The sequence below is a fragment of the Austrofundulus limnaeus genome, unplaced genomic scaffold (assembly GCF_001266775.1).
Source record: "Austrofundulus limnaeus strain Quisiro unplaced genomic scaffold, Austrofundulus_limnaeus-1.0 Scaffold184, whole genome shotgun sequence".
NCBI lineage: Eukaryota > Metazoa > Chordata > Actinopteri > Cyprinodontiformes > Rivulidae > Austrofundulus > Austrofundulus limnaeus.
The window spans coordinates 671,067-690,135 of record NW_013952586.1 but is presented as its reverse complement, the minus strand read 5'-3'; the positions used below and the strand labels follow the sequence as shown (position 1 = coordinate 690,135).

Below are 19,069 nucleotides of genomic sequence, written 5' to 3'. Positions count from 1 at the left end.
CTCTTACCTTTTCCCTCATCCTCCCTCTTTCAGCGGTGTACTTTGTACACGTCATCAGAACATGTTCCACACCAATGAGTATATTTACAAATAAATAGTAAATATACCACATTGGACAGGGCAGCATCACTCTGTACAGCTCAAGGGTACCGGTGGAGAGTTTCACATAAAAAAATAAGATAACTAGATATTTTGCTTGTGTCCAGGGCCCTTAGAGCTTGCAGGCCCATCCGGCCTTGCTTAGGTAAAATGTTTTTGCGCCTTAAAAAAGTACGTCTCCATGGAAAAAACCCTTGAGTTCAAATTTCCAAAAGTTTTTTTTTTTTTTACCTAATTTCCCTCTGGGATCAATAAGTATTTTTGAATTGAACTGAATTTACACATTATTCTAACTGTCAAAGTTGCTGAGAATTGTTTTTCAGCTGGTGCAACCTGCTTTTTGTTTTTGTTAGTTTTTATATTTAACTTATCTGTATCAGTTTTCTACATTTATTTAACTTAATTAAAATACTTTTGGGCACTCCCATTTAAAATTGCAAAACAATTCACCGAAAGCTCAGTCTACTGTTATTCACATTAGCCAAAAATCTAGGCCTTAATCAAAAAGCATGCTATTGACCACATTCCTGAATTTACTAGTGTTTCCAATACTTTCAAACCAGGTTCAGGATCTGTGAAAACTGAAATAATTGCTTAAAACATGACTAAAAAACCAAGGTTTGTGTAAAAAACAAACAAAACATCAAACTCAAATTAGTTCAATTTTATTCATTTTTAAAAAAAAATCATACATCCATACAAAGTGTTACATTTTAAAGCATGACAGCATCAGGTAAAGTGTCTCAGAAGAATTTAGTTTTCTATGTAAATGTAAGCATTAAAGAAATGGTGAACTGTTGTAGTTTCTGATGCTTTATACATAAGGCAGTATTWAAAAAGGCACAGGCTGCACTTCAGCTGGTTAACTCCCCCCAAAAAACTCAAGAGGAGACAGACGCTAGAAAACACAGAACATCTGGGTATTTTTTCTACAAAATGTTTTTTGACAAAACAAAAGAAATTACAGGAATAAAACAGATGTGGTCATGATATGAGACTAAAATACAAGTTCCTCTGCTGTCAGACAAATAAAAATAGATGTTTCAGAGACCACACCTTGTTTAAAGTGTTTTACTGTTTGACAAACACAGGGTCCCGACAGATGTTTTTTCTTTAAAGGCAGGCCAAACATAGGCTCTAAAATGCACACTCTCATGCTTTTTAATGTGATCATCTCCCTTTAAGCTGCTGGTACAAAGCATGATTATCATAATCTTAATTAAAAAGGTAAAAACTGTTTATGTTTTAAAGTGCTTTTGAGAGCACTACTAAACAAGCTCGGAGAGAAACTAAAGTCTGCACTGATGTGTGGGAAAGAAAGTCTTTCTGACGAAACTCCTGAATCTCTTAATACCAACCGGATGTCATGAGAACAATTTGATCAAAAATAGACCTGAAATAGAGACGACCTCTTTCTGCATTCACTTTCTCAATAAATTTCAAACCAGTGGGACTCTTCTTTAAAACCTGCAAGCTCTTAGAGTTACAGTCCAACACCCCTTATTGAATTATTTATATCAGAGACTCAGAGAGGCTGGCCGCTGCCGGCCCTGATCCAACAGCTCAGCTGAGGATCCTGGTGGTCTGGAAACATGATCGCAAAACATACAGATCTGAAATTTGAGAAATGACAAAAAAAAAAAAAAGCCAAGGTAAAATTTGCTTCATGATCTTCTGCTCCCCGTAGCCCTCATGAACCAGGAGAGTCTGAACAAAAGTTTGTTTTTATAGATCAGACCAAGACAAAACAGCTGTTAAAAAAAAAACAGGATATTAAAATGATCACCACTTTAGCAGTGAGGCTGGGTCTGACTGGGACTCTTTAACTCCACACGTCTTGTGAGTAGCGTCCTTTGGTCATCAGTTTCTTAACGTAATCAGTGGCCTGGGTGTGGGTCATGCCTCCAACTTCCTCTGCGATGTCGCAGAAAGCTGCCTGCACGTCTTTAGCCATGTTTCTTGCATCACTAGGAAAACAAAAACAAAAAAACAAAGCAGTTTTGATGCCTGATTGATAATAAATTATAAGATAAAGACACTTTATTAAAAGTAAAATAATTAAAGCAACTTTAAATCAACTGAGCTTCAGAGGGAAGGTCAGTCGGTGACTCCTGAACTACACACTGTAAGCCACTAGGCGGCGCCACAGCACCAAGATCAAACATTTAGTAAATGAAAACTAAAAGTTCTGTAAAAATACTTAATCTGCACAGACTGTTGAACATAAATTTACAGAAAGCAGTTATTTTTAAGTTTTTATTTTGGTTATTACCCGCAGATGTAGATGTGAGCGTTGTCTGAATGAATCAGCTTCCAGAGGTGGTCTTTGTTTTTCTTCAGGAGATGCTGTACGTACACCTGAATTCAGGAAAACCGGAACAAAAACATTATTCARCTGTGGGCCTGATCCTTATGTTTATGAGCTGTTAAGAGCTCCTAACACACTTGCACTTTAAATTTTGAAAGACAGGATTTGTGAGCAGCCAACAGATCTGTTTAACACAAATAATCACAAAAATCTGTTAAAGGTTCTTACAGCGACAGTCTCACCTTGTGCTCCTGGTCTCTGGAGAAAGCAACATTAAGTTGTGTTAAGACGCTGTCCTTCTCTGCCTCCTCCAGCTCTTCCTGGTAAAGATAATCCTCATTTTTGTATCGGCAACCGTAATACAACACCGTCTCTCCAACCTCCTTCCCTGTAAAGAAAAAGCAGAAACTGAAAGAATTACATTTTATAGAAGACCACAAAATGTACAAACAGTCCTTCATTATGTCGCTCGGTACGTCTTAATGAACTGGATTGGACTTTTTTGTAAACAAATATTGTTGCTCAGCTCTACTGGTTAACAAAAATATTCACTTTAAATTTAAAAAAAGATAAAAACAAAAAGGTTTTTAGAGAAATTTCTATGATTGGTACAGCAGTTTCTAACATGTTTTATGAGCCTATGCTGGACAGATTAGGGGAGTTTAGTCATAAAAATAAAAAAGGCAAACATGTTGGAAGTCCTTCACCTCAGCTTCCTCTCATTAAATCAGACCAACACACACACACACACACACACCTTGCTGTTTGAGCCAGCCTCTCTCCTGGATGAAGCCCATGAAGGGAGCGATTCCAGTCCCGGGGCCGACCATGACCACCGGGTTGGAGGCTTTGAACGGCAGGCGGAACTGAGACTTGCGGATGAACATGGGCACGGTTGACTTGTGGCCGTTGACGAGTTTGTTCTTCAGCCAGTTGGTGGCAACGCCTTTATTGATGCGGCCCGTCTTGGTCTTGTACTCCACCACCACAGCACAGATGTGGATGCTGTTGGGGTGGACCTGCAGAACAAGGAGAAGTCGCTCAGAGCTCACACTTCAGAGAAGAAAACGGAAACGGATCATCCAGGAAGAAATGTCTGAAGGGAACTGGTGGGTCATTACTTTAGAGGAGGAAGCGATGGAATAGTAGCGAGCCTGGAGACGAGGCAGCAGCTCACACAGGTGATCGACGGGGGGCTTCAGAGATGGCATATCCTCCAAGATGGCGAGGATGTTCCTGCAGGAGTCCAGCACCCAACTCTGGTAGAGAGACTGCAGACAGACAACTAAATAAATCCTCCTCTTATGACAGTAAACATGCAATTAGACACTTTCTAAATCTATTCCCTACTTTGCCTTCGGGGGAGGAGGACGCCATCTTCCTCATGTTCTCCTGGTCTTTCGGGTCAGAGGCGTACTGAGCCAGCTCGTACAGGACGTTRGTGCGAGGGGGGTTAGTGATGTCCAGGTAGTGTGTGAGCGCCGTGCGGTACGTGGTTGGGCAGGGGAACGGATGTTTCTTGTTGGACTCCTCTGCAAAGACAGAAGAGATTTAAAATGACCCATAAAGATCAAACTGCTTTCTCGATAACAGGAACTAATAAAGGTCAGTGTAAAATAGAGAAATGCCACATGACTGCAGTGATATTACAGGATCTATTTCACATGCATTAGCAGAGCTGAGGCTGCAAAAGGGGAGTTGTTGGGAGGGACGGGCTCGTGAGGTCAAGGTGATCTGAGCTGTCAGTGCAATACCATCGAGGTTATTGAGAGAGATAACCACATCAAGGTCCACGCCAAGGATCTCTCCCAGCTTGTTCACGAGAGCAGAGTCATTTGTGGGGAAAACAGCCACGTGGTCTCCTGACTCGTATCTGAAACCACAGAGTGTAAAGAAATCAGACTTTGACCACTGCTCATATAAAAAGGGAACATGCGTCAGTCTCACATTTGTGACATATTACGTCAAATCAAGGGTTAAGTTATTTGGTCAAACTAAACTGAGCACATTTTTAAATTTCTGTTTTTTTAAGCTACATTTTAACAACTAGATGTCAAGAGTGGTTCTAAAGATATGGCTTCATTTGTCTGAAATGATGGTCTGAATCCTATATTTGGCATTTGTTAATGAGGATTTCTTGACATCGTTTGAAAGAGGAAACCTCAAACCATATTTGGACATCAAGATTTCCCAGCTTGATTCCCATCCCCGTGAAGCAAAATATAGGGCTTTTCTGCTCAAAAATCCTCATTAACTGTTGGAACAGCTCAGAAAAATGCTTCAAAACATCCTTTGGGTTTATTTTTCAGACATTTACTTCAAGGGACCCACAATAGAAGGTACACCTTTCTAGCAGTGCACCACGGCTGCCTATCATCTTACCACACTACTTGCAATTAAATCCTTGGTTCAATGTGGTGAGTCACACACTCACCGGATCTTGGAGCCCGTTATGTCCAACTCCAGGTGCATAAGATGTCGGTCACCAGCTTTGTTGAGCCTGCGGTTGACAGTGACTGGGGCCAGGAAAGGGTTCTTTGAATCATACGGCCTGTCAGTAGTGACAACACTGAGAGTAAATAGATAATCTTTTACAAAAGAAATGCGTTAAAAAAATTAAATCACAGAATTTAATGAAAACCTTGAGGATTCTTATTCCCAATTTAAAAAGGGTTATATAAATGTGTTTTAGATGACCACTAGGGGGCACAAAGTTCCGTTTCATAGCTGGGTTAGTGGGTAAACTGGGAGCAGTATCTGATGAAGTGTCGGCACTTACGGCTTCTGGACTTCAAAACTCTTCAGCCGGCCGATCTCTCCTGTGAAGACTTTGTTCATGTTGACGTCCGTGTGAACCTTCAGCTCGTACTGTCGGATGCTGCGTGATGGAGAGAGGCTGAGGTCAAGCTTAGACAACCTCAACATAAAGTGCATTGAATCACAGTAGAAGGCTAGGTGATGGTACAAAATAAAAATAATAAAAAAAGGAGACAAGATGACATTAGGTTAAAATAAAATGATCATGAATGCACCTTGACTCATCTCCTGATGCCTCCACACCAAAGTGCTCACAGACTGCCGGCCAGAACTGCTCTCTCCAGGAAACGAAGTCCTCCTCGAGGCTGAAACACAAAAACCAAGGAGTTTGATCAAAACACGCACATAAAGACTGCTTATTTCACACACACACACCGCTTCTTTATTTTGAACTCTCAAATGAGCCCGCTCAATTACATCATTAGAAACTGCGCAAAACGAGACTAAATCTGCAAAAAATGCAACTTCGTTTCTATTCTTTTATCTGATGTGTACCAAGTCAGTCTCTGCAACTGTAAACATACATGGAGTCAATATTGCTCTCTACTCATATCCAATGTTATTTTGTGGATCAAAGGTTGCCTGCGCCAAGTTTCTGCAGCAGTACAAGGTAAATATTACAGCTACTCTCAATATTTTTATGCTGGTTTAACAAGGTCACCCTCAGTGGGACTCTTCTTTAAAACCTGCAAGCTCTTAGAGTTGCAGTCCAACACCCCTTGTTTAAAGTGTTTTACTGTTTGACAAACAACACAGGGTCCCAACAAGATATGTCTGTCTGGATGTTTAAATTCTTTTAAGCAGATTATTAGTAATAACTTAACAAGAATATCATGTTTGGATTTGATTACTTAGAATTATTTATTATCTTAGAGACTATAGCAAACTCAAATGTAAGGAATACATCTTTTTGTCACAAGTCTACAGACAAGAGGAGCTGCAGCAAACAAAGTCACAATCTCAGATTATCAGATCACTTACTTGCCATCATCATCTCCTAAACCAAGATCAAAGATGCGCTTGCCTCCCAGTTCTTCTAGCCTTTTGTCTACATATTTTCCCATTGCGTTGTAATGTTCGTATGTTTTATTTCCCAAAGCAAAGACCTGGAGACAGACAAGGACACAAGCATGATGTGTATCAGTACATGGTTTTGGTTGAGGTTTGAGCTACACAAATGTGCTAAAAATAGGGAATGAGACAAATTTCTAAAGTGTTTTTGTAATTTAATCAACAACTGCAGGCTTGAGGCAGGACCAAACATACAATACCTCCAAATCTAAACCTAATGGTCCTATTTTACATATCAGAGTCAGGGGTGAAAGCAGAATGTGGGTTTTGAAGTTCACCACTGTTAAACCTCAAAAGCAACAGCTGGCCACAGAGCTGAAACAATCAGTGTGTTAAAGAGTTCAACAATGTGATGATGTGATTTATAAGCACCAACTCAGCAGTAAAACATTTCACAATAAGACAGCGTTTGATGGTTGGATCCTTGTCCCATGAGCAGAAAATGAAACTGTAAAATCAAGCTTTGTCATTCATTGCCCAAAACAGAAGCTTTTTTTGTCAGATAAATTTATATAAGTGTGTATCATCAGTTGAGATGGTACAATTTAACTGACTAAATAATAAATTAAATCATTTAATGTTGTGTTGCAGGATATTAGATATTTAAATGAGTGAGGAGAATGATAACAGATGGACTTTACATTGATATCTACAGTCGACACTAAGTTTAATCATTTTTAAAATTGAGGATCATTTTACAGCTACACTATGTACAATAAAAAAGGAGACTCACAGTGAAGTTCAGCCCAGAGAGATCTTCATCATCATTCTCCTGCAGCCAGTCGTAGAAGTCCTGGGCGTTATCTGTTGGGTCTCCCTCACCGTAAGTGGCCATGCAAAATATGGCAAGGGAGTTCTCGATCTCTGACAAACGAGACAGTTCCCCCTTTTAAAAGGAAAGACAAATAAAACAGCTTTAACTTGGCAGAACAGGATGTTTGAAAAAAAGCAAGAACTTGACTTGATTGAAGAGACCTACACTGGTTTTACATTAATGTGCGTAAACATAATGGACAGATGGAAGAACTCGTTCATTTTACAGTAATATTATGTTATGTAAGTCATCAGTATTGTAAACTACCATGGTGTACTCCTCTGGATCAGCAGCCATTCCTTTCATGCCGTAGCGCTGAGCATCTTTGGCCAGTCTGTTGGCAAATTCCTCAGCTGTGCCCGTCTGAGAGCCGTAAAACACAATGATGTTCTTTCCCTGTTCACAGAAATCACAGCAAGCATCTTAATKAAACAGCATTCTTCCATCATAAATATCCAGCTCTGTATTCTGGTGTCTGAACTCTCCCCTCCAGATGTGACATTCTGCATTTGAGAACCAGAGCTGTTCAGTATGTGACAGGCAGATATCGGCACAGCTTCTACATGTTTAAAATAAACTCAGTCTGCGTGCCAATCAGAAAATGTTTTCTCCATTCCTAAAGTGTTGCAAACAATAGCATCCTGGTATCTTTACAATTTACTGTCAAACCACACAATCCAACAACAACTTGTGTCTTTTCTCAGTTTTGGTTTGAACATACAGACAGAAATTTACCACTTCATGTGGTCACACCAGTAGGGTTGGGCATAATCGTATCATGTGAAATTAATCGTCAGAAAAACATTAATCGATTATTTTTTGGCACTTGATGATTAATACGATTAATGCCACCAGGCAGACTGACTGGATATTTCCCCACTCAGTCCGCTTTATTTATCTATTAGCACAATTTAAAATTTRATAAACAACCTGAAGTCTGTAATTTTGGCACAATTTAGAACAGATTTTTACGAAGAGCAAATCTTTCCCACTAACTTGGTCATGCAATCAGGACATAAGGATGTCCAGGGACTCCAGGGGATTAATCGTCAAATTAATCGTTATCGGTTAAATACCACATTTAATCGTGATTAATTTTTTTGCCTATATTGCCCAACCCTACACACCAGCAGGGAAACTAGAATTTGATCCGAGCTGGCAAAACGAGTTAGTGAGCACAGGCTACAGTGCAACGTAAGTGAATATATTGACTTTTGCCATAATTAAGGGTCCATACAGACATCATCCAGCAGTCCTAGTAACTAAATTAGCATAAATAAGCCTTCTAATCTACTCCAATATTTATCTTTTCTAATAGATAATTCTTATAATTCTCTTTGATCATGTTCTAGGGTTGAGAAATCCCTTCAAAAATACTTATTGTGATGTTTAGGCAACCCTCCTTTTTAAATACAAATAAAATAAATCAATAAAAAATATATTTTCAAATTGGCAATGATAAAACACCAAATTTCCACAAACTACATTTTTTTAAGCTTTTGAAAATAACTTTTTTCAGCTTGGAGTACAACAAAAGCATTTATCTACAAACATAGTTCCCCTCCTCATGAACTTTGAAAAAAAAAAAAAAAAAACAGATAATCATTAGGTTAGTAAGTACCTGGAAAAGGCCACAGTTTAATACAGGGAGCTTTCATTCTTTAGAAATCACCCCTTAACCCTGCAGTGATGGCTCATTAGGTAAAGGACAACTCTGAATGTAGTTAAAATGCCTCAGCATGATAAAAGTCAGTTTAAAGAACAGAAACAAAGCGGAAGTAAGCAAGTAAACAACATCACTCACCGTTTTCTTCATTTTCTCAACGAAACTCGTCTCTCGTGTGGTGGGGGCTCTGAACAAAAAACAAAAAAAGATGCTTTTTGTTAGGATATTAGCATATTTGGATAAATGCTTGTATTTTTTATTCTGAAACTATAAATGCAGACTATTTTGTGGCATCTTTACAAGCAGCAGAACTTATCAATGCTATAAAAGCTTAATAAAACAAAAAGAAAAGATAAAAAAGGACATGTTGCTGGTTCATTTAGAGACCGATTTGTCGGAGTTGTGATTTTTAAGTGCAGGAGTTCAACCTGTTTGTTGGCCCTGATGATAAAATCCCTGTAATCAGGCAGCACCTTGCTTTTTTAACTCCTTCAGTGAAAAATAGTCTCAGAAATCTGGGTGTTGTCTTTGATAGTTCTGTCTTTTGACAACCATTGTAAAAAACTTTAGTTTATATCTGTTTTTATCATTTAAGGAACATTTTAAAGCCGAGATCTTTTGTGTCACAGAAGGAACTAGAGATGGTTGTTCACGCTTTTATTTCTTCTCGTTTAGATTACTGCAACAGTCTTTTTACATTTAAACAAATCCTCTTTGGTTCGCCTTCAGTCTGTGCAGAACGCTGCAGCGAGGTTATTACAAAGACCCACAGGAGAGCCCACATTACACCTGTCTGCACTGGCTCCCTGTGCATTTGAAAAGTCATTTTAAAATTTTGGTTTTAACTTTGAGCACTTCATGGTCAGGCCCCCAAATACATACTGGACCTTCTGAAGCCTCTCTGTCCATCCAGGACTTTGAGGTCTTCTAATCAAATGCTGCTGGTGGTCCCTGGAACCCATTATAAAACCATTGGAGACAAAGCTTTTCAGGTGGTGGTCCCGAGGCTCTGAAACGCTCTCCCTCTGTCCCTTCACTGCTCATATTCTACTGACTCTTTTAAGAAACATCTCAAGACTTTTTTATTCAGACAGGCTTTTAATTAATGTGCTTTTTATTGTGTTTTAATTGCTTTTTTATATATTTGTTATCTGTTTTATTGTTTTTAGTTGTTTTTAGATATTTTGCTCTCGGTTAAGCACTTTGTGAGGTTTGTGTCTGTGAACGGTGCTATAAAAATAAAGTTTACTTACTTAATTTTATATCAATGTGTTGACATTTTTACCTTTTACCAGCTAAACCTGCCTCAGGTGGGGGGACAACAGGGCATGAAAGTTCAGAGCAAAGCCATAAAAAAAATCCGTGAAAAAAGATTGTCTGTGAAGGAGAAAAATATCTCTTTAGGAAGAACAGGTGGGAGAAGAATCACTGGTGAGACAGCTGCAGTAATGTAATGGTTAACTACGTAATAATAACCTCATTGTTAATGAGGAGGAAGTGATTAAATCTGTGTGGTTTGTAGCTCAGGTCTACAAAAATCAGTTCAGACAAATTTCTTGAACATAAATACAGTAAACAGGTCAAAATAGGATAAAAAAGGAGCACAGGAAGTCCTTCATTGAAACAAATAAAAGGCTTCAGTGACATCAAAGAGCATCTGCCTCCAATGATAAAAGAATAGACAGTAACTCCATGCATAAATGAATCCGTATTCTGATTTTCACTGTGAAAAATAAGCAGCACGCTGCTGAATCATGACTAAACATCAGTAATAACATTTGGTTACACTCTAAAGTTGTGCCATAGCTGCTTATACTTCTTGGTAAACCTAAGTAAAATAACTAAATACAGATCAATTTTGAGCAGAGAGGCAGGATATTCCACTGCAGACAGATTCAGCTGGGTCTGACTGAGCTCTTATCTGCTGTGTCCTGCAGTTACATAACAGGGAGGGTTTTCCTGCTAACTTTAATAACCTGCCCCAGTCAGGTCATCAGAGGTATCAATAATATATTTTTTTACTTGCTTATATTTTACTCTTACATGGTAAGATCRTTAAATTTGACTCATGTTTGCAGTAAATTAATAATTTGACTGAAGCCTGACACATTTCAACAAGTTTTCTTAAAAAAATAAATAAATAAATAAATAAAATCATAATTCAGATTTTTCCAAAGCCTAAGCCAAAGTTAATTTAAAAAAAGATCACTTGAGATGAAAATGGCTACAAAATTAAAATTTCACTTCAGATCAAGAAAGTAGCATTTCAAAATCAAGATGACATGTTGGATTGCAACTTTAGCATTCATAAAAATAAGCGTATCAAATACTAAGGTTTGCTTTAATCAAAGGTTTTGTGACTTCATATGGGGTGGTGTTGTTGCTGTAGTATAAAAACAAACAAACCAATTATTATTATGAAATTTTGCTTTAATTGCTTGTTCATGTGTTAGGAAATGGTCATTAGATGTTCCTTTACAACAAATTAACATTTTAAATAAACAACAGCCAACTGACCTTAGGAAACAAGTCTTTAATTCAGTGAATTTTACAGATACTGAACTAATACTTGAGTCTTGCATGAGAATTGCAGGGTGCTATGCATTTCTTCAATGAACATTAGGGTTTTATTTATGCCTGCAGTGTTTGTACTTTGTGTCAAAATGTATTCATGCAGGATATACAATCCTTTCCATAGAGGTGGTATTCTCACATGAACTGCAGCCCTGAGATTTTCTAATTGTTTTCTAAAGAGGCCGTTTGGTCAAATTTAATGTCTAAATGAACAAAAATATGATTTATTAAATCAACTATGTGTTGATTCTGGTAGTTTTTCTCTGGTTGAATCAAGGGCAGTGAGACAGTTATATACTTTTCTCCCCTGTAGAATTTCTGTTTACATCTTTGAGATAGATAATGCTTCACAGCGTATCAAAGATTCATCCACATCAGTAACAAAGGACAGCTTGTACTGGAATAAATCATAGGCCGTTACAATAAGAGTTATGTGTTCTGCATGTYAATGTGTTTGTTCAATCCAACAGACTTGCTGGCCTTGATGTCCACACCTGGTTTAGATGATCGTGATGACAAAAGAAAGTGAGGAAAATATGGTTTTATTACTGTTGATATCCTCAATGCATTATTAAATCATCATTGTATACCTCAAGTGTTTCTAGTATTTTAAGCCATAATTCTAAATTTATACAAACATGCAATTATGATAAAGATGGATGGATGTTCATGTCTTTTTGATTTGTCGCAAGCAAACGACAAATCYTTACGTGTATATTTTGCATCATATCCTGCCACCTGCATGTTTTTATGTAATTTAGGAAATCTCTTGATGTCTACATCACATATGAGCCAGGAAACTTTGAGCTCTGAAAAGGTTTCCAGTATTTGAATTTGAAAACTATCCATTTTATTGTCAAACATGCAGGTGATGTTACACTAAAACAGTAAAATGATAAAACTTTACCAAGAATACTTAATTAAAACTGAATGCTGCTGGAAGTGCACACATGACTAGAATGGTAAATGAATAAGTCTGAAAAAGACAGGACAAATCAGAAGATTTAATTATAACAAAATTAGATTTTTGATTGCAGACAAACAGATTTTATCGTTTCCTGTTATGTAACTTCTCCAGAACATTAAATGTGTTTTACACTGATTCTTAAATCTAGACAAACTAAATGTGTTTGTGTGCAGCAGTTTTGTTAGAAACATTTTAACGTCAACAGGGTGCCGAGCCAAAATCTTCAACTTCTGAGGTGTAAAAACTCCACTGCAGAGTTGAACTATACTTAGACTATTTAAGGCGAGTCGTTTGTTTTGTAGCCATTAATCAAACACTGTACTGACCTCTCAGCAGCATCTCTCCTGTCCTCTGGCAGAGAGAAGACGCAGCCCATGACATGCAGCTCTTTAGCTCAACACTTCAACTAGCACTGCTGTCAAGGCCAAGCCGGGAGCCGCCACGCTCAAAATCCAACGAGACGCAGAAGCAGAACCATTCCAGGCAGGGCAGAGGGACACCTAAAGCACAGCCTTCACCTCCGACACRACGTGAACTCTGCCTCTTCCTGTTGCTGCTCTGAAACCAGCGGTGCCTGATCTCCGCACGCATTCACTCGGATGGAGCGTGAAAGCAGCCTGCGAGCTCCGTCAGGCTCTGGCAGCGGCGAGGAACACAATGGTGGGAAACTGACTTTCCCATAAAATGCAGCCAAGCTGCAGACCCACAGTTTGTGACTCACGCAAACACACGCTGAAATGATCATGAGCTGGGAATGCCTTCCTCTTCATGCCCACCCCTTTTCTTTTCCACTCTGAAAGGTGTTAGAAAGAAGAAGAAGGAGGAAAAAAAGAGTACACAAGATCCATTCAACAAAAAGACTAAATGATAGAGCAACCACTGAGGGAGGAGTGCAAGACAGGAACAGGATTTTTTTGTTTTTGCAACGTCTCCCCTGCCCCCACTTCACTGGAGGAGAGAGGGAATGTTATTGCTATGGCAACCTCATTTATCATAAAAGGATCCCATTTGTGACATGGCCCCAATGGCAGAGTGGTTCAGCCCAGACGACAAAAAAAACAAACAAAAAGAAAACAGGGGAGTGGAGGGACAGAAGAATAAAAAAGTAAAGAATGAGCTGCTTGTCTTTTGCCTCTACTTTCCACCTTTGTGTTCGCCAAAAGACCTTGGCCYGCTCCCCAGAGAACTTTCAAAATGGGTTCAGAGACAAAAAAAAGCACTGGAAAGACATGAAAGACTACATCCCCTTCATAACAGTTAGGTAATCACTGCCTCTTTAAGGGGAGGGGAGACCACTTCAGCACTCCCTTCCTGTATTCCTTCCCTCCACCAACTTAGACCAGTGTTTTAGTTAGAAAAGCTTCCAAACAAAGAAATGACTAAAGTGCTTTAAAAATCACTGACTGGACACATTAAACCCAAGAAACACCATACCATCTTTTATAAAATATAAGGAAATTTTTTGTCAGAAATCAAAAGAACTCATATTTTGAAATAAACGGGTCTCTTAGTTGTTCAAGTATTTCCTCTCTAAGCTAATTTTGTTAATTTATAATAATAATATAGGCCATTTATACTTTGCTAATTCCAATCTATTTTTTGCTTTTATTTAGCGTTGTCGTGATTGCTAGGTGACAGGACAGGGCTCTAGAGTGTGACTAATTTGGTCACAAATGCGACCTGATTTCCAGTGCGACTAAAAAAAATGTCCGGTCGCACCGGTGCGACCAGTCGTTCGAAGTGGAGGGGGAGCGGTCGCCCGCTGAAAAAAAAGTTTCCATGTTCCATAAAAAATAATCCAGCAGCATCAATGGTGGCCCGCCGACAGTCTCATCTCTCCCAATAACACAGCGCTCTGTTCGCGGCTCCGCTCCACACCTCCAGCGCACACACGTTTGTTGTTCTATCCTCGTGGGGACTTTTATTAATCATTATTATCTGTTCATCATTCTGGTTTATCCAAGGCCAAAGATCCAGAGGGCCAAACTACAGGAGTTGTCCATCTGAGGGGCAGGTGTCTAAAAAAATTTAACCATGAAATGTTTAATATGTTTAAGACATTCAGCCCTTAAACATTTGCACTTACAATTTTATAAAATCACTTTAAATACTTTTTAGTAAGTTAAATATCTACAATTCTGTTTCAAATAAAGAACTTCATGTTTACTAGATTGTTAACTAATTATTTTCAAGTTAATGTTGCCTTAAAGAACAGTGATTAAAAAATAACCTGTGAAACTCTGACGTTAAATGCGACGTGGTTGAATATTTGGGTGCACCTAACTTTTGTGCTGGTGCACCTAAGAAAAAATGTTAGGCACATCAGTGCAACCAGTGCAAAAAGTTAGTCTAGAGCCCTGCAGGACATACACCTGAGTAAGGGCGGGAATAAAGCTAAAGACTAGACGGTCCAAATTCACAGCCACKTTTTTACAGTCTTCGTGGTCGACAAAGGACCCAGCCCACCTAGACAGGGAAAATGGACTGTACTTGTATAGCGCCTTTCTACCCAACCAGGATACTCAAAGCTCTTCACACTACAATCTGTGTCCTCATTTACCCATTCACACAGCACTCTACTAGATCTCCTACAAAGCTAACATGAACAATCATCTATGGAGACTAATCAGTGCCAATCACATTCATACTCTGAATGGGACACACATCAGAGGCTTTAGGGGTGAAGTGTCTTGTCCAAGGACACAACAACTGAGACAGTTGGACGGGGGATCGAACCGGTGACCTTCCGGTTCCAGGACGACTCCCCTAACCACTCTGCCACAGCCGCCCCAGGGTAGGTCAGGTCCTCCGAAGGACACAGCCTCTGAATTTGGGCACAGCCATTAGGCTAAAATTTGATTTGTAAGTAGCTGAAAGTCATTCACAACACATACTTTGAGCGTGAAATCATGCACGATGTTATTTTCAAGGTTGCCCAAAAGAGCTATAGCTTACTTCATTTCTATGGTTGAAGTGTTGTCTTCTGTTTTGTTTTAAGTCATTAAAAAAATTAAGACAAGATAGCAGTTTTTAGTTATGTATGTACAAATATATGAAAATATTCTGTCACCAAACTTTTCTAATAAGCCAAACACTCCACACTTTTKTCCCTATCTGAGTAACTTTGTTACATAAATGGTCCAGATCTTCTTTCAGCCTGTGTCCACACCAAAAGTACAGCTGGTCTGGATTTTTTTTCTTTCCTAGGAATCAAAGGAAGTTATGTGGAAGTAGGGGAGGGACTAAAACTGTGGCCCATGTGAGAACAGTTCACTGTAATGGAGCCAAGCCTCTACTCTTCCACTAAATACTGAGGGGAGGGAACAGGGGAAGGCCAGCAGGATTATATGGAAGATGAAAACGTCAGAGTAAAAAAAGGATTAGCTGAGTTTTTGAAAAAGAAAGAAGAGAAGAGAGAGTAAAAGAAGAGGCAGAGAGAAAACAAAGGTCGCTGCTGGTGAAACATTTACCCGAGTAATAAGCTGTGCACTCTCACACACATGCTGTAAGTGCTTTAAAGTGACAACCTGTACTGATCCTGTCATGACACGCGATTTTGTTTGGACTGCAGTGAAACACTGGTTGACCTTAGACATACTGTCATCAACTAGTCTGCATCACATCTGTTAAAGCAGCTATAATTAATATTAGGCAATACCTCAGCATTATTAACCAGAGTTATCCGAAACTCCAATACTTGGCTGTTAAAAATTAAAAATAATCCTCATCCTGAGGAGGAAAATTGAAGGGGAAAAATCATCAACAAATATCGTCTTAATGCTGTTAGCAAATACCCAAAGCTGTCCTTAATAAATGATGGAGACTGAAATAAAAGGCAGACATGTGATCTTATATTTCTGGGTCACTTTGATCAGTGTGTTGAAGTGTGGTGGCATCTTTCAGTGGTATGATGTCTTTATTGTGTGCCTGTCATGAAGGACTTTTGTCATTCAATTTGGACAATTTTCTACTAGTGTGAAACGACTGTCACATGGGAAAGATGCTGAACAAGTACCGTGGTCAATTTGTTGCTTAAATCGTCACATCTCACACTTAACATTAGGAAGACTATCACCTTGTATTTCACAAGTTTAACCAAATAAGTGTTTAAGAAGATCACAAGTTGAACGAAGATTTTTAACTGTTGCAACAATACATGTCACGATGTATGTGTGATTTGATCCAGTCACGAGGGGCTGTGGGCCTATAAGGAAGGATACCTTAAAAAATAAAAATATTGTTTTAAAGTCACTGTATAATATTTGTGTTCTAACTTAGTAAGTACTTTGTATTGGTACAGCCGAGTAGCCAAATTGAAGTGCTCATATTTGAGACAAACAACCATTCACTCTCACACTCACACCTAAGGACAATTTAGAGTTACAAATTAGCCTAAAATTCATGTTTTTGTCTGTAGGAGGAAGCTCTGCATGCACAGACAGAACATGTAAACTCTACCCAGACAGATCCTTGGCTGGAATTCAATCCGGCAACCTCCTGTGAGGCACCAGCTCCATGAACGGACCTGCCATGCTGCCCAAGTCAGTGAACTTTATAATCAAAACTTAATCAGAATAATCTCTCTAGTATACTCATCTAATATAAAATGTTGAGTTTTGATAACATTTGGATGCACTTGCTTTTAAAAATAATTCCTATTTGTATAAGTTGCTCAGAACAACAGGATTTCTACATGTAATTGATCGTGATGCACCGTCACGGCAAAATAAAAGCAGCCACACCTTCAGAATGAGGGATTGTTTTATAATATATTAAAACAATGTAAAGCAAATCGTATTTATTTATATCCTATATTTGTGCACTTATACTAACCTAAGGAATGTTAAGTTGAACACATTTTAGTTCAAGCCTGTGAACGACGGTACGTAGTTAATTAATAATTTGCAGGTTATAACAAATAGGACTGCTTGAGGCAGGTAAAAACTATATGTGAATGTGTCCCGCTATTTCTTTTGTTTTGGCCATTTAAATAGAAAAATTCTGGAAATTAAATGAAATATAGCATTTTAAAGCATGTAGACAGTGGATAAATCCTCAATTACTCCCTCCCTCTCTAATATAGCTTCGTCGCGCATAACTAAAATATTGTGTCGCGGGGATTATTTCTCCCTCCAGCTGCACGTCACGCAGACCGAACCATTACCGACTGCAGGTTTGTTTTTTTTCACACAAGTTCTCAGAGGAAAACTTTTTTTTATTGCTACTCAGAGATGAAAAAAGACGTGGACATTTGCTCGCTCATAAGTCCACCTTGCTAATGTAAAAGTGGACTTCTGCTCTGAGAGCGCATCGGATCATTCAGCAGGCAGAAGTTCACCTGTATGGCAAGCCCTTCTACCTTTTATTTAACTTCACCACACTTACATTCCAGACATCTGAAAACATGCTCTGACTAGATATATTAGTTATTTAAGTTATCTTTAAATATATTTTGATAAGGCAAAAAAACCTATTTGAGACATCCCTAATTACATTCTGACTACAGGTTGTAGAAATAACATCAGATTTATATTAAATTTTAAGGAGGCTCCAGGTAAAGATTTTTTTAATGACATCAATATTCAAGATATCTTAAATATATCTTTAGATAAGAGATAGGCAATATATTCAACTAATGCATTTTTTATTTTAAAAAAGCTGCACTCTTTACTACAGTACTGTTGTAATTTGAGTAGTACAGTGTGAAAATAATGAATAAATGTTTTTTTAAATTAACATTCAGTTTGAAATGGTCATAATTAAATCCATGTTGCCCACCACCATCACGGTTAAAAAAAATAATAAAGGAAACCCTGGAACAGATGAGATTCTTCAAGTTGATGAGTTGCTAAAAGAAACTTTGTGTTGCGTTAACCTGCTTTTGTGTTTCAAGGCTAATGAGGAACAGAATACACTTCTCTATGGCATGAAGTGTACCTTTTTTATACCCCAAGCAAGAGAGAGGGAGATTATTTCCCTGCCTTTTTTCCCCATCACACATGTAGAGGACCCACATATTTTGTGCCAGTCTGGGGATTCAAACCTCATCTAACCTCTGCACCACCAGTTTGCTTTTATACACGTCCAAATTATAAGAAATTCTGAATTGAGATGTTTTAAAGCTATCCGTTAAGTTTTAGTATGAGATAAAATAGTTTGCCTTGTATTTTTCATGATTTTATTTGTATTTTATACAGATGTTATATTGGAAAATAGCCAGCGGTTAAGGTTGATGTTTTAGACACAGCGCATGCTTCTTTTAAAATAAAAAAATCTAAACAGAAAAAAAACATGTCGTTTTACAAACAGCTGCTTTAAAAACAAGTTATTATGGCACAGGCGCAAAGGAATTTGCTCAGTGAAAGGTCACACATGTGCATGTTACATAACTTAAATCTAAACTAAACTTTTTTTTTAATTCAGTGTTGAGCAGTTCTAGTTCAGGGCATTCCCATGAAATGAATTTTTACTTGAAGCTTGTGTTTGTGGAAGATGTATACTTGTCTGTGTCGACCCAGATGGGGGAAAAATAAATAAATAAACTTACGGTGTGTCAAGCTTCTTAAACTCAGGAATGGGCTCCGGCTTCCTGCGAGACATGAACCAATAAACGACCAGGCCGACGATGAGGGAGAAGAGGAAGAGGTCCAGGTTGCTGAAAAGAGGCTCCTCTTCATCTCCTGCGCCGTCTGCGTGAGTGCTGGTCTCAGGGTCCATGTCTGCAGCGTTGACACAATATGAAGGACTGGAGGG

General features: G+C 38.5%; 1 protein-coding gene across 4 annotated transcripts in view; it reads right to left on the bottom strand.

The window, feature by feature from the left end:
• Positions 1-828: 828 nt before the first annotated feature.
• porb (P450 (cytochrome) oxidoreductase b) overlaps positions 829-19,069 on the bottom strand; it is a 22,383-nt gene continuing 4,142 nt past the window's right edge. For 3 of the 4 annotated variants that reach the window (XM_014018171.1, XM_014018169.1, XM_014018172.1), the window contains 15 exons: positions 18,864-19,061; positions 8,914-8,962; positions 7,377-7,505; positions 7,029-7,181; positions 6,206-6,330; positions 5,440-5,529; positions 5,187-5,285; positions 4,842-4,958; positions 4,162-4,280; positions 3,758-3,939; positions 3,529-3,678; positions 3,165-3,426; positions 2,650-2,795; positions 2,372-2,457; positions 829-2,066 (listed from right to left, as the gene is read on the bottom strand). In XM_014018171.1, the coding sequence (XP_013873625.1) occupies positions 1,922-2,066; positions 2,372-2,457; positions 2,650-2,795; positions 3,165-3,426; positions 3,529-3,678; positions 3,758-3,939; positions 4,162-4,280; positions 4,842-4,958; positions 5,187-5,285; positions 5,440-5,529; positions 6,206-6,330; positions 7,029-7,181; positions 7,377-7,505; positions 8,914-8,962; positions 18,864-19,033 (2,022 nt within the window). In that variant the 5' untranslated portion in view covers positions 19,034-19,061 and the 3' untranslated portion in view covers positions 829-1,921. Of the gene's footprint in view, positions 2,067-2,371; positions 2,458-2,649; positions 2,796-3,164; positions 3,427-3,528; positions 3,679-3,757; positions 3,940-4,161; positions 4,281-4,841; positions 4,959-5,186; positions 5,286-5,439; positions 5,530-6,205; positions 6,331-7,028; positions 7,182-7,376; positions 7,506-8,913; positions 8,963-12,642; positions 12,877-18,863; positions 19,062-19,069 lie in introns of those variants that run through there. The other variant, XM_014018173.1, reaches the window with a different exon arrangement.